Raw genomic sequence first — 13931 nt, forward strand, 5'->3', positions numbered from 1 at the left:
TCTGTGAATGCAGCATTTTTCTGAATGAAGCAGAGCGTGTTTGAGGACTGGGACATCCGTAGGGAGACCAAAGGGCTTGTTTACAAACCTATTGTCCTCCCAACCCTGTTATATGCCTGTGAAACATGGACTGTCCACAGACGTCAACATTGAGACTTAAATTCAACACCGCCTGAGCTCTGTGAATGCAGCATTTTTCTGAATGAAGCAGAGCGTGTTTGAGGACCGGGACATCTGTAAGGAGACCAAGGTGCTTGTTTATAAAGCTATTGTCCTCCGAACCCTGCTATATACCTGCGAAACATGGACTGTCTACAGACGTCAACACTGAGACTGAAATACAACACCGCCTGAGCTGTGGGAGTGCAGCTTTTTTCCAAAAGAAGCAGAGAGTGTTTGGGGACCGGGCCATCCGTAGGGAGACCAAGGGGCTTGTTTATGAAGCTATTGTCCTCCCAACCCTGCTATATGCCTGCGAAACATGGACTGTCTACAGACGTCAAAATTGAGACTGAAAAACAACACCGCCTGAGCTGTGTGAATGCAGCATTTTTCCGAATGAAGCAGAGAGTGTTTGAGGACCGGGACATCCCTAGAGAGACCAAGGGGCTTGTTTACAAAGCTATTGTCTTTCCAACCCTGCTATACACCTGCAAAACGTGGACTGTCTACAGACATCATATGCAACTCCTGGAACGATTCCATCAGCGCTGCCTCTGGAATCATAGAATCAAAGAGTTGGAAGAGACCTCCTGGGCCATCCAGTCCAACCTCATTCTGCCAAGAAGCAGGAATATTGTACTCAAATCACCCCTGACAGATGGACATCCAGCCTCTGCTTAAAAGCTTCCAAAGAAGGAGCCTCCACCACACTCCAGGGCAGAGAGTTCCACTGCTGAATGGCTCTCACAGTCAGGAAGTTCTTCCTCATGTTCAGATGGAATCTCCTTTCTTGTAGTTTGAAGCCATTGTTCCATGTCCTAGTCTCCAGGGAAGCAGAAAGGAAGCTTGCTCCCTCCTCCTTGTGGCTTCCTCTCACATATTTGTACATGGCCCTCATCATATCTCCTCTCAGCCTTCTCTTCTTCAGGCTAAATATACCCAGCTCCTTAAGCCGCTCCTCATAGGGCTTGTTCTCCAGACCCCATCTCCAGGGAAGCCCCATCTCCAGCACAGTCAGATTAGTACATCAGGCTGAGGCTTCCTGAGCAAACAGATCTGTTTCAGAGTGGGATTTCCTCCCAAAAGAAATCTTGACCCAAAGCACTGCTGCCCCTCCTTGTTTTGCATTCCAGGGAAGGGGCAATGTCTCCACCGCAGGGGCTCTTGGGTGATCCAAAAGGCAGCAAGACCCCCATCCCAGCCTCCCATATTGCAAATTGCTAGCGCTTGTCATCTGAGGGTTCCTTGAGCAAAGCTGGCCCAAGTCCATGCCTTGGAAGGCATCCTCTGCTGCTTCTTTCTTCTCTCTCGGTGCCGCAAGAAGCAAGCGTGACCTTCTGCTTTCTCTGTTCCAATCTCATTTTTCTTGGCTTCCGATCCTTGGAAACGGTGGCCCCGCGGTCCCTTTCAAGTCACAAAAGCCGGCCTGTGCAGAGGCACACAACGGCTCTTTGGCTGTCGGGCAGCTGAGATGCATTTACAAGAATGTGAACCTAGGTCAACATCAATCAAGGGCTGATATGAATGCGACTTGTGGTTCTGTGTAGTATTTAAATATATTGGTTTATTTTGAACAGAGGCTGTAATGCAGTTAAGTACAACAAGAAGGATTTATTTTATTTATTTATTTATTTACTTTGCTTCTATACGGCTGTATCTCAAGCCCGAAGGCGACTCACGGCGGTTCACAAACAGTAAAAACAGTAGAAACAGCAGTGGTTCCATACAACATATAACCATTGACTTAACACATTATCCATAAATTACCAATAAGCAATTACAATGCACAATTATTACAAAAAACAACCGTACCCAATCTTCTCATCATCCAAGCGTAGTCCAGGTTCGTCGTCCATTGTTCCATTCCTATGTTCCATTACCAGATTGCACTAAATTACTCAAACGCCTGCACAAACATCCAGGTCTTCACCTTTTTGCGGAATACCATTAGAGATGGTGCTAGTCTAATGTCCGTAGGAAGGGCGTTCCACAGCCGAGGAGCCACCACCGAGAAGGCCCTATCTCTCGTCCCCGCCAGCCGAGCTTGAGAAGCAGGCGGGATCGAGAGCAGGGCCTCCCCGGAAGATCTCAAACTCCTGGTGGGTTCATAGGCAGAGATGCGGTCAGATAGGTAGCTAGGGCCGGAACCGTTTAGGGCTTTAAAGGCCAACGCCAGCACTTTGAATTCAGCCCGGTAGCAGATTGGTAGCCAGTGGAGTTGGCGCAACAGGGGGGTTGTATGCTCCCTGCGCTCTGCTCCTGTTAAAATCATGGCTGCCGAGCGTTGGACTAGTTGGAGCTTCCGAGCTGTCTTCAAAGGCAACCCCACGTAGAGAGCGTTGCAGTAGTCTAAACGGGATGTAACCAGAGCGTGGACTACCGTGGCCAAGTCAGACTTCCCAAGGTACGGGCGCAGCTGGCGCACAAGCTTTAGCTGTGCAAATGCTCCCCTGGTCACCGCCGAAACCTGGGGTTCCAGGCTCAGCGATGAGTCCAGGGTCACACCCAAGCTGCGAACCTGCATCTTCAGGATGTGTTTGGATAGATTTTAACTATGAATTTTTGGTGCTGTTTGTGTTTAATGTTTGCATTTTTGTATACGGTATTTTAAATTTTATGCTAATGTTTTTATATCAAGCTGCTTTGAGTCCTCTTTGGAACATAAAAAGTAGGGTATTATTATTATTATTAATAATAATAATAATAATAATAATAATAATAATAATGTATTGTCGAAGGCTTTCATGGCCAGAATCACTGGGTTGTTGTAGTTTTTTTCGGGCTATATGGCCATGTTCTAGAAGCATTCTCTCCTAACATTTTGCCTGCATCTATGGCAAGCATCCTCAGAGGTAGTGAAGTCTGTTGGAACTAGGAAAATTGTGTTTATATATCTGAGGAATGATCAGGGTGGGACAAAGGACTCTTGTCTGCTGGAGCTAGGTGTGACTGTTTCAACTGACCACCTTGATTAGCATTTGATGGCCTGGCAGTGCCTGGAGCAATCTTTTGTTGAGAGGCGATTCGATGTCCCAGATTGTTTCCTCTCTGTTGTTTTGCTGTTGTAATTTTAGAGTGTTTTTAAATATTGGTAGCCAGATTTTGTTCATTTTCATGTTTTCCTCATTTCTGTTGAAATTGTCCGCATGCCATCAAATGCTAATCAAATGCAGGCTATGAAATGCTAATCAAGGTGGTCAGTTGAAAGATTCACACCTGGCTCCAGCAGACAAGAGTCCTTTGCCCCACCCTGATCATTCCTCAGATATATAAACCCATTTTCCTACTCCCAACAGACCTCACTACCTCTGAGGATGCTTGTCATAGATGCAGGCGAAACGTCAGGAGAGAATGCCTCTCTGGACCATGGCCACACAGCCCGAAAAAACCTACAACAACACATTCACACCTAGCTCCAGCAGACAAGAGTCCTTTGCCCCACCCTGGTCATTCCTCAGATATATAAACCCAATTTTCCTAGTTCCAACGGTGTTGTATTTCAGTGTCAATGTTGACTTTGGTGGAGAGGTGGCTGCCAAGGGAGCGGAAATGGTCCACATTTTCTAACGTTACACCATTAAGCTGTATCTCTAGCATTGGAGAGGGATCAGCTGGTACCTTTTGCTGGAAGAGCACTTTGGTTTTCTCGATGTTCAATGAGATCGTTTCCTCCATGTTAACACTACCATATCCATATGCAAGTTACACTCCTTATCTCCATGTGTGAAATGTCAGTGCTTTACATGCTGTATTTCTTTATCTCATGTATATTTACATGGAGAAAACTGCTTGTTAGAAAATAATTGCCAGGTATAGGATGTTGCAAGAGGATCTTGTTAGTTAAGGATGCAGGAGATATCTTGTTCAGGTGGTTTCGTTTTGAGAAGGAGAAAATGACACAAGTTCTTTTTTTTGAGGGTGTGAGGTGATGCGTTAATACATGACCAGTGAAAGAAAAGACCATGGAAAGTTTGACTTACTTTACACTTTGGCAAATGGTAAAATAGCCCACCAAGTACCTATTTAAAATGTGCTGTTCATAAATGTCCCTTTCCTTCCTTCCAGTGAGAACGAGGCGCTGTGGCGGGAGGTGGCCAGTTTGCGGCAGAAGCACGCCCAGCAGCAGAAGGTGGTCAACAAGGTAGGTAGCCCTTCCCTCTCCTTGGGTGTCTTCCTTTCGTAGTGGCCCCTCCTCACAAGGAGTTACGGAACTGATCTACTCCAGGCTAGGAAACACCTCTATACTCAACTACCACACTTCAGTCCAAGTCAAATCAGCAAAGCAATTTATTGAAAATTATGTAAAAAGCATTTCAGCCAAAATAATAAAAACTTCAAAGTCTTTTCTATGTGTATAACATAGTCCACAAAGTTCAAAGTACAGGAGTAATCCAAAATCATAATGCATAGAACATCCAAGATGAGTCCACAGCAAACAAGGTCAATCTGCTGGCTATTGTATTAGATCACACGTTGGATGTGATGTGGCGGCAAAACAAGCCAATGGGATTTTGGCCTGCATCAATAGGAGCATAGTGTCTAGATCTAGGGAAGTCATGGTCCCCATGCTCTATTCCGCTTTGGTTAGACCACTTTACCTGGAATATTGTGTCCAATTCTGGGCACCACAATTCAAGAGAGATATTGACAAGCTGGAATGTGTCCAGAGGAGGGCGACTAAAATGATCAAGGGTCTGGAGAACAAGCCCTATGAGGAGCGGCTTAAGGAGCTGGGCATGTTTAGCTTGAAGAAGAGAAGGCTGAGAGGAGACATAATGAGGGCCATGTATAAATATGTGAGAGGAAGCCACAGGGAGGAGGAGGGAGCAAGCTTGTTTTCTGCTTCCCTGGAGACTAGGACGCGAAACAATGGCTTCAAACTACAAGAAAGGAGATTCCACCTGAACATAGAATCATAGAATCATAGAATCAAAGAGTTGGAAGAGACCTCAAGGGCCATCCAGTCCAACCCCCTGCCAAGAAGCAGGAATATTGCATTCAAATCACCCCTGACAAATGGCCATCCAGCCCCTGTTTAAAAGCTTCCAAAGAAGGAGCCTCCACCACACTCCGGGGCAGAGAGTTCCATTGATGAACGGCTCTCACAGTCAGGAAGTTCTTCCTCATGTTCAGATGGAATGTCCTCTCTTGTAGTTTGAAGCCATTGTTCCATTGCGTCCTAGTCTCCAAGGAAGCAGAAAACAAGCTTGCTCCCTCCTCCTCCCTGTGGCTTCCTCTCACATATTTATACATGGCTCTCATCATGTCTCCTCTCAGCCTTCTCTTTTTCATGCTAAACATGCCCAGCTCTTTAAGCAGCTCCTCATAGGGCTTGTTCTTCAGACCCTTGATTGTTTTAGTCTCCCTCCTCTGGACGCATTCCAGCTTGTCAATATCTCTCTTGAATTGTGGTGCCCAGAATTGGACACAATATTCCAGGTGTGGTCTAACCAAAGCGGAATAGAGCATGGGGAGCATGACTTCCCTAGATCTAGACACTAGGCTCCTCTTGATGCAGGCCAAAATCCCATTGGCTTTTTTTGCCGCCACATCACATTGTTGGCTCATGTTTAACTTGTTGTCCACGAGGACTCCAAGATCTTTTTCACACGTACTGCTCTCGAGCCAGGCGTCCCCCATTCTGTATCTTTGAGGAAGAACTTCGTGACTGTGAGAGCCGTTCAGCAGTGGAACTCTCTGCCCCGGAGTGTGGTGGAGGCTCTTTCTTTGGAAGCTTTTAAACAGAGGCTGGATGGCCATCTGTCAGGGGTGATTTGAATGCAATATTCCTGCTTCTTGGCAGAATGGGGTTGGACTGGATGGCCCAGGAGGTCTCTTCCAACTCTTTGATTCTATGATTCTATGACTCTTCCAAAGTGTATAGGACTGTGTGATGTATTGGCAGATAATGCGTGCAGATCTGAGTAGGGTGACCATTTGCAGCTGACAGGTGGTGATTTTGTTTTCAAGTGCAGGCTAAGGTCTTGAGGCTCTGCACCCAGTGTGCCGATCACCACTGGGACCCCCTTGACTGGCTTGTGCCAGAGTCTTTGCAGTTCAATCTTTAAATCCTCATATCGTGTCATTTTTTCGAGTTGCTTCTTGTCAATTCTGCTGTCACCTGGGATTGCAATATTGACTATCCATACTTTGTTTTTTTTTAACATGATTGTGAGGCCAGGAGCCTTGTGCTCCAAAACTCTGTCTGTCTGAATTTGGCAGTCCCAGAGTAGTTGGATGTGTTCATTTTCTGTAACTTTTTCCGGCTTGTGAGCCCACCAGTTCTTTGTCGCAGGCAGATGGTGTTTGTGTCACAAGTTCCAATGAATCATCTGAGCAAGGATGTTGTGCCTCTGCTTGTAGTCTGTCTGCGCAATCTTCTTGCAGCAGTTGAGGATGGGATCTATTGTTCTATCTCTTCGATCATCTGGAGGGACCCTACTCGTGCTCCCACCTGCATCTCAAGCATGATTGGTGGGGACGAGAGAGAGGGCCTTCTCAGTGGTGGCCCCTCGTCTCTGGAACTCACTTCCTAAGGACCTCAGGCATGCTCTGACGTTGGCAGTCTTTAGGAGGAGCTTGAAAATGTGGTTGTTCCAGTGTACCTTCCTAGAATAATGATCTTTTAGCATTATGTCCTCTAAAAGCACTTTATACTGATTTAGGATTGCTTGTACGTTTCCACCAACGCCCCACCTCCTCTATCTTGTTTATACCCAGCATTATATTTTAACTTTAATTACATTTGGCCCAGCCATAGATTTTAAATGTGTTTTGTGCTATTGTTCAATGTTTACGCTATTTATGTATGAGTTTTATTTTTAATTGCTTTGTATTAGTATTTGTATTTTGCTTTGTATTGTGTTTGTTATTGCATGTATTGCTGTGTTGTGGGCTCGGCCTCATGTAAGCCGCACCGAGTCCCTTGGGAGATGGTAGCGGGGTATAAATAAAGTATTATTATTATTCAGTTCTTGTGGGTTTTTTCGGGCTATATGGCCATGTTCTAGAGGCATTTCTCCTGACGTTTCGCCTGCATCTATGGCAAGCATCCTCAGAGGATGCTTGCCATAGATGCAGGCGAAACGTCAGGAGAAATGCCTCTAGAACATGGCCATATAGCCCGAAAAAACCCACAAGAACTGAGTGATTCCAGCCATGAAAGCCTTCAACAATATATTATTATTATTATTATTATTATTATTATTATTATTATTATTAAGTTCCTGTGGGTTTTTTCGGGCTATAGAGCCATTATTATTATTATTATTATTATTATTATTATTATTATTCTATCTGCTTCCTTGCAGAGCCTACATTTGGGATCTGTCACCAACTTTTCAATTCTGGCTTTTAAGGGTTTGTTCTTGGGCTTAACTAATTAATAATTTATTATTATTATTATTATTATTATTATTATTATTATTATGGGAGGATGGAGCAGTCCCACATTTGAGGTATGTGCATGGTGTAAATTGTTATTGTTATTCATGTTTACTTTTCTCTCTCTCTCCCTCCCTCCCTTCCTTCCTTCCTTCCTTCCTTCCTTCCTTCCTTCCTTCTTTCCTTGTCCACAGCTCATCCAGTTCCTGATTTCCTTGGTGCAGTCCAACCGTATTCTCGGGGTGAAGCGGAAGATGTAAGTCCACCATCAACATGGGATGCAGCTTTGGGTCCGGCTCAGCAGGAGCCTGGCCTTGGAAAGGCCTTAATTCTCCATGGAAGGATGCAAGTCATGCTTCCAAAGAAGTCTGAAGCCGTGGAATTGAAATACGACACTAGTGCACCCCTGAGACTTGTAAACGTCCCTGGAAAACCATTTTATTTTTATAGTGGCCAAAACACCAATGGCCTTGACGACTCCCCCTGAGCAGACTCTCCCTCTGTGCCCCCCTTTCTCTTCCCTGCCCTCTTTTCTTCTTTCCTTGCTTGTGCTGCTGCTGAGATTTTATGGGGCTGGTTTCTTTTTTTCAATCCGAGGCTCAGAAGGACTAGTACAAGGCATAGGGTGTGTCTTCACTGTAGAATTAAATGCGGTTTGACAACATTTTAACTGTCTTGGCTCAATGCTGTGGAAGTGTGAGAGATGATAGTTTTACAAGGTCTGTCTTTAACCTCTTTTTGCCAAACAGAGCTGGTGCTTCGCCAAAGGGCAACTCCCTGGGCTCCATTGGTCTAAGGCAGCGTTTCTCAACCTGGGGGTCGCAACCACTGAGGGGGTCACAAGGGGATGTCAGTGGGGTCACCAAAGACCATCAGAAAACACAGTATTATCTGTTGGTCATGGGGGTTCTGTGTGGGAAGTTTGGCCCAATTCTATCGTTGGTGGGGTTCGGAATGCTCTTTGATTGTTGGTGAACTATAAATCCCAGCAACCACAACTCCCAGATGTCAAGGTCTATTTCCCCCAAACACCAGTATTCACATTTGGGCATATTGTGTACCTGTGCCAAGTTAGGTCCAGATCCATCCTTGTTTGAGACAACAGTGCTCTCTGGATGTAGGTGAATTACAACTCCAAAACTCATGCTCTTTGATTGTAGGTTAACTATAAATCCCAACAACTACAACTCCCAAATGACAAAAATCAATCCCCCCCCCCCCACTCCAACCCCACCTGTCAGAATCCAGACGCCTTTAAAGAGCCAGACACAGAGATAAAGTCCAAACAGAGTTTATTAAGGCAACAAAAAGGACTCAGGGACACTTATTCTTCAGTGTAAAACACAGTATTACCCACAGTTAACCCAAAAAACAGGACCTGGAAAATAACCCAGATTAAACAGGAATATGATCCGGTTTAAACTTAAAGCTATGCAATCAGTAGGAAAAAAAGGCACTCCAATCCGCAGCAGGACGTCAGTGAATACGAGGGGTCGAACAGCAAGGCTGAAGTCATCTACCAAGTCAATGCAAACATGATGTAATCATCGTCGCGAATCCAATCCGGGTTGAGGAAGAAGACGGCAAACACGATAATCCAGTCATACACAGAGCCAAAACGAATAACGGCAGCGCAGCAGGTCCAGAGAAGTCTTCCCAAACACGTCTTCTCAAACAGCTTTCAAGGACACACGAATACCCATCAACACCTTGCCGACTGCAAAGTCCCATTACTCCATTTATGTTACAATTCATTATCATGCCTACATTTATCTTACAACTCATTATCTTATATATACATATACATATATATATACATATATATATATATATAATTCATGATAATGAGTTGTTCATGAGTTGAAATCATGAACAACTCATTATCTGTTGATGAGCTGTCCTCCACCCTTTCCTCGTCGCTATCAGCTGCTCTAGCCTCCACAGCTGATCGCCAATGTCTCTCTCGCCAGCTTTTCCATCTCTTATCAAGACTTAGGTCTCCCCATGTCTCACTAGATTGCCAATCCCCAGAAAACCCTTCAAAAGTATCACTGGACGTAGGTTGTGTACACACATTCTAACTTCTTGCACACGAGTCCAATCCAACCCATCCTCCTCGTCACTACTCCCAGACCCATCACTTCAAGTGAAGCCCATAAAATCTTCTTCAGTTGGAGCAGTAAGTATATACATGAATATCTCCCTAACTCCCTTTCCAAACTCTAAGCACCTATCTTTCCTCCTCTACTACCCCTATCATCAGTAGTAACGTTACTAGGAGACTCAACTACAACCCCACCAGTATTCAAATTTTGACACAATGGGTATTTGTGCCAAATTTGGTCCAGTGAATGAAAATGCATCCTGTATATCAGATATTTACATGACAATTCATAACAGTAGTAAAATTACAGTTATGAAGTAGCAATGAAAATAATTTATGTGGTTGTGGGTCACCACAACATGAGGAACTGTATTAAGGGGTCGCGGCATTAGGAAGGTTGAGAAACACTGGTCTAAGGCCTTAAAGTCATGTCAAACTGCATTCGTTCTACAGCAGGCATGGACCAACTTTGACCCTCCTCCAGGTGATTTGGACTTCAACAACCAGTAGGCTGCAAGGAATTGTGAGAGTTAAAGTCCAAAACACCTGGAGGAGCGCTGAAGTGGGCCCATTCCTGTTCTACAGTATAGATACACCAATCAACAGTGTAGACACACTATTCTGAACTTGGCTATACCCCCTTTCCCAGTGTTTTGGGGAGCATCCTGATCCACCTGGTTCTCACAAGTCTCTTTCCTTCCCTTCCAGCCCCTTGATGTTGAACGACAGCAGCTCAGCCCATTCCATGCCCAAATATGGACGCCAGTACTCTCTGGAGCACGTCCACGGCCCGTCCCCTTACTCCGTAAGTATCTTGATAGTTTGGGGAGTGGGGAAAATACTCCATCCCACAGACTCTGCAGAAGAGGCCTCAGCTGTACTTCATAATAAGGAGAATCAGCCTGGTTAGGAAGCCGTGCAAATGCTGATTATTTTCAGCAAACATTAGACGTTTATACCTATGTTGTGTACCTATATACTTGGTGCCTTTGCCAGGAGAAAATTCCAGCAGAAGAGGCTTGGAAGGTCCTAAATCAGGCATGGGCAAACTTCGACCCTCCAGGTGTTTTGGACATCAACTCCCACATACAGGGGACATAACACCCCTCTGTTATGTCATCTCAACTGGCTGCCGGTCCAGTTCCGAGCACAATTCAAAGTGCTAGTCTTGACTTATAAAGCCCTACACAGTTCCGGTCCAGCTTACTTTTCTGAATGCATATTCCCCTACGTCCCACCTTGAAGCTTACAATCTTCCGGGGAGGCCTTGCTCTCGATCCCGCCTCTGTCGTAAACGTACTTGGCAGGGATGAGAGTCAGGGCCTTCTTGGTGGTGGCCCCACCGCCTGTGGAACTGGCTCCCCGGGAAAATTAGGTCAACTGCTTCCCTCCTGTCCTTCATATCTATATAAATAAAAATGTAATTTTCGTTTGTGGTATTTCACAGAACTCCAAAACCACGGGGAATTGACACAAAATTTGGACACGATACACCTAACAACCCAAAGTATGTTCTTCACTCATAAAAACCCTGAAAAACATAGCAGAAGAGACTTAAAAAGCCCCAAAAAGCTAAATGATGAAAAGCTAAATGACAATACAGAAAAAAGGGAAGAAAGAGGGAGGGAAGGGGAGAAAAGGAAGGAAGGAAAGGAAGGAAGGAAGGAAGGAAGAAAAGAAAGGGAGGGAAATAAAAAGGAAAGGGAGAAGTAAGCATGGAAGCAAAGAGAGAAGGAAGGGAGGAAAGAAGTAGAGAAGGAAGAAAGGAGAGAAAGAGAGGAAAAGAAAAAGGGGGGAGGAATGAAAGTTAGAGAAGGAAGGAAGGAGAGAAGGATAGAAAAGGGGAAAGAAGGAAGGAAAGAGGGAGCGAAGGAAGGGGGAAGATATAGAGAAAGAGGGAGGGAAGGAAAGAGATAGAGAAGGAAGAAAGGAGAGAAAAAGAGAGGAAAAGAAAAAGGGGGAAGGAAGGAAAGTTAGAGAAGGAAGGAGAGAAGGAAAAAATAAGGGAAAGAAGGAAAGAGGGAGCGAAGAAAGGGGGGAAGATGTAGAGAAAGAGGAAGGGAAGGAAAGAGAGAAGGAAGAAAAGAGACAGCAGAAGAGAAAGAAAAAGGGGGAAGGAAGGAAAGAGATAGAGAAGGAAGAAAGGAGAGGAAAAGAAAAAGGGGGCAGGAAGGAAAGTTAGAGAAGGAAGGAAGGAGAGAAGGAAAGAAAAGGGAAAAGAAGGAAGGAAAGAGGGAGCGAAGGGAGGGGGGGAAGATGTAGAGAAAGAAGGAGGGAAGGAAAGAAGTAAAGAGAGAAGGAAGAAAGGAAAACAGCAGAAGTGAAAGAAAAAGGGGGAAGGAAAGAAAGAGATAGAGAAGGAAGGAAGAAGAGAAGGAAAGACAGGAAGGAAGGAAAGGGAGTGAAGGAAGGTGGGAAAGATGGAGAGAAAGAGGGAAGGTTGGCCACAGCAACGCGTGGTGGGTACAGCTAGTGTATATATATATAGAGAGAGAGAGAGAGAGAAAGAGAGAGAGTAATCGCTCTATATACTTGAGGCAGCGGGAGGGGCTGCAGATTACGTGACTGTTTAGAATGCATTTTAAAAGGAAAAAGTTGAAAATTGCTGCCAGCTGTAAGCTGCTCTGAGTACCCCTTTGGGGGTAGAAAAGGGCAGGGTACAAATATTTGAAATAAATAAATAATAAATAATTCCTAATAGCCTCTCAGCCAACCTTCCCAAGCCTCCTCAGTTTAACGTTATGCCTGTTTATGATGTGCCCTTTTCTTTCCTGAAGTGTATGTCTTATTTGGTTTGCAGTTTCCTTAGCTCTATATACTTGCGGCAGCGGGAGGGGCTGCAGATCACGTGACTGTTTAGAATGCATTTTAAAAGAATGACAGTTGAGGCTTGAGTCAGAATACAGAAGTCAGCGTCAGAAGTTAGAAGACAGTTAAGCCTTGAGTCAGCTTGAGTACAGAAGTCTGTTTTTCAGTCAGATGTCAGTGTAGGAAGTGAGAAAACTGTTGATGCTTGAATGTCTTTGAAAGTAGGCTCTTAGGAAAGAGAACTGCACAGAACAATATGGTTTAATAATAATAATAATAATAATGATAATTGGGAAGTGTCCGACATGTGATCCAATACATTGAAAAACACAACAAAAGAGACTTAAAAAGTCAAACAACAAAAATACATTACAACACATGCGCAAAACCATACATATATACACACACATATACATACACAAATATATACACACATACATATATGCATACACACACACACAAAACACATATACACAGAAAAAAAGAAGGAAGGAAGGAGGGAAGGAAGGAGAGCAAGAGGAAAAGAAAGAGAGAAGGAAAGAAAGAAAGGTAGAGAAGGAAGGAAAGAGAGAAGGAAATAAAAAGGTGAAAGAAATAAAAGAGAGGGAAGGAAGGAGAGAAGGGACAAAAGAGAAAGAAGGTGGGAGGGAGGGAGGGAAGGAAGGAAGGGAGGAAAGAAGGAAGGAAGGAAAGAAGGAAGGAAGGAAGGATGTAACCAAAGAGCAAAGAAAGGGAGGAAAGAAACAGGTAGAGATGGAAGAAAGATGAGAGATAGGGAAAGAAAAAGAGGAAAGGAAGGAAAGAGGGAAGGGAGGAGAGAAAGGAGGGAAGGAAAGAAAGAAAGGTAGAGAAGGAAGGAAAGAGAGAAGGAAAAAGGTGAAAGAAAGAAAAGAGAGAGGGAAGGAAGGAGAGAAGGGACAAAAGAGAAAGAGGAAGGGAAGGGAAGGGAAGGGAAGGAAGGAAGGAAGGAAGGAAGGAAGGAAGGAAGGAAGGAAGGAAGGAGAGAAGGAAGGATGGAACCAAAGAACAAAGGAAGGGAATAAAGAAACAGGTAGAGAAGGAAGAAAGAAGAAGGAAAAGAAAAAGAAGGAAGGAAGGAAAGAAGGAAGGAAGGATGTAACCAAAGAGCAAAGAAAGGGAGGAAAGAAACAGAGATGGAAGAAAGATGAGAGATAGGGAAAGAAAAAGAGGAAAGGAAGGAAAGAGGGAAGGGAGGAGAGAAAGGAAGGAAGGAAAGAAAGAAAGGTAGAGAAGGAAGGAAAGAGAGAAGGAAAAAGGTGAAAGAAAGAAAAGAGAGAGGGAAGGAAGGAGAGAAGGGACAAAAGAGAAAGAGGAAGGGAGGGAGGGAAGGAGGGAGGGAAGGAAGGAAGGAAGGAAGGAAGGAGAGAAGGAAGGATGGAACCAAAGAACAAAGGAAGGAAATAAAGAAACAGGTAGAGAAGGAAGAAAGAAGAAGGAAAAGAAAAAGAAGGAA

The 13931-nt window shown here is 44.4% G+C and overlaps 1 protein-coding gene across 2 annotated transcripts in view; it reads left to right on the plus strand.

Moving 5' to 3' along the window:
- HSF1 (heat shock transcription factor 1) overlaps positions 1-13931 on the plus strand; it is an 83032-nt gene that overhangs the window by 47960 nt on the left and 21141 nt on the right. For both annotated transcript variants that reach the window (XM_060776026.2, XM_060776027.2), the window contains exons 5-7: positions 4228-4303; positions 7740-7801; positions 10358-10454. In XM_060776026.2, the coding sequence (XP_060632009.2) occupies positions 4228-4303; positions 7740-7801; positions 10358-10454 (235 nt within the window). The remainder of the gene's footprint in view (positions 1-4227; positions 4304-7739; positions 7802-10357; positions 10455-13931) is intronic.

This window comes from Anolis sagrei, chromosome 4 (assembly GCF_037176765.1).
Source record: "Anolis sagrei isolate rAnoSag1 chromosome 4, rAnoSag1.mat, whole genome shotgun sequence".
Taxonomy (NCBI): domain Eukaryota; kingdom Metazoa; phylum Chordata; class Lepidosauria; order Squamata; family Dactyloidae; genus Anolis; species Anolis sagrei.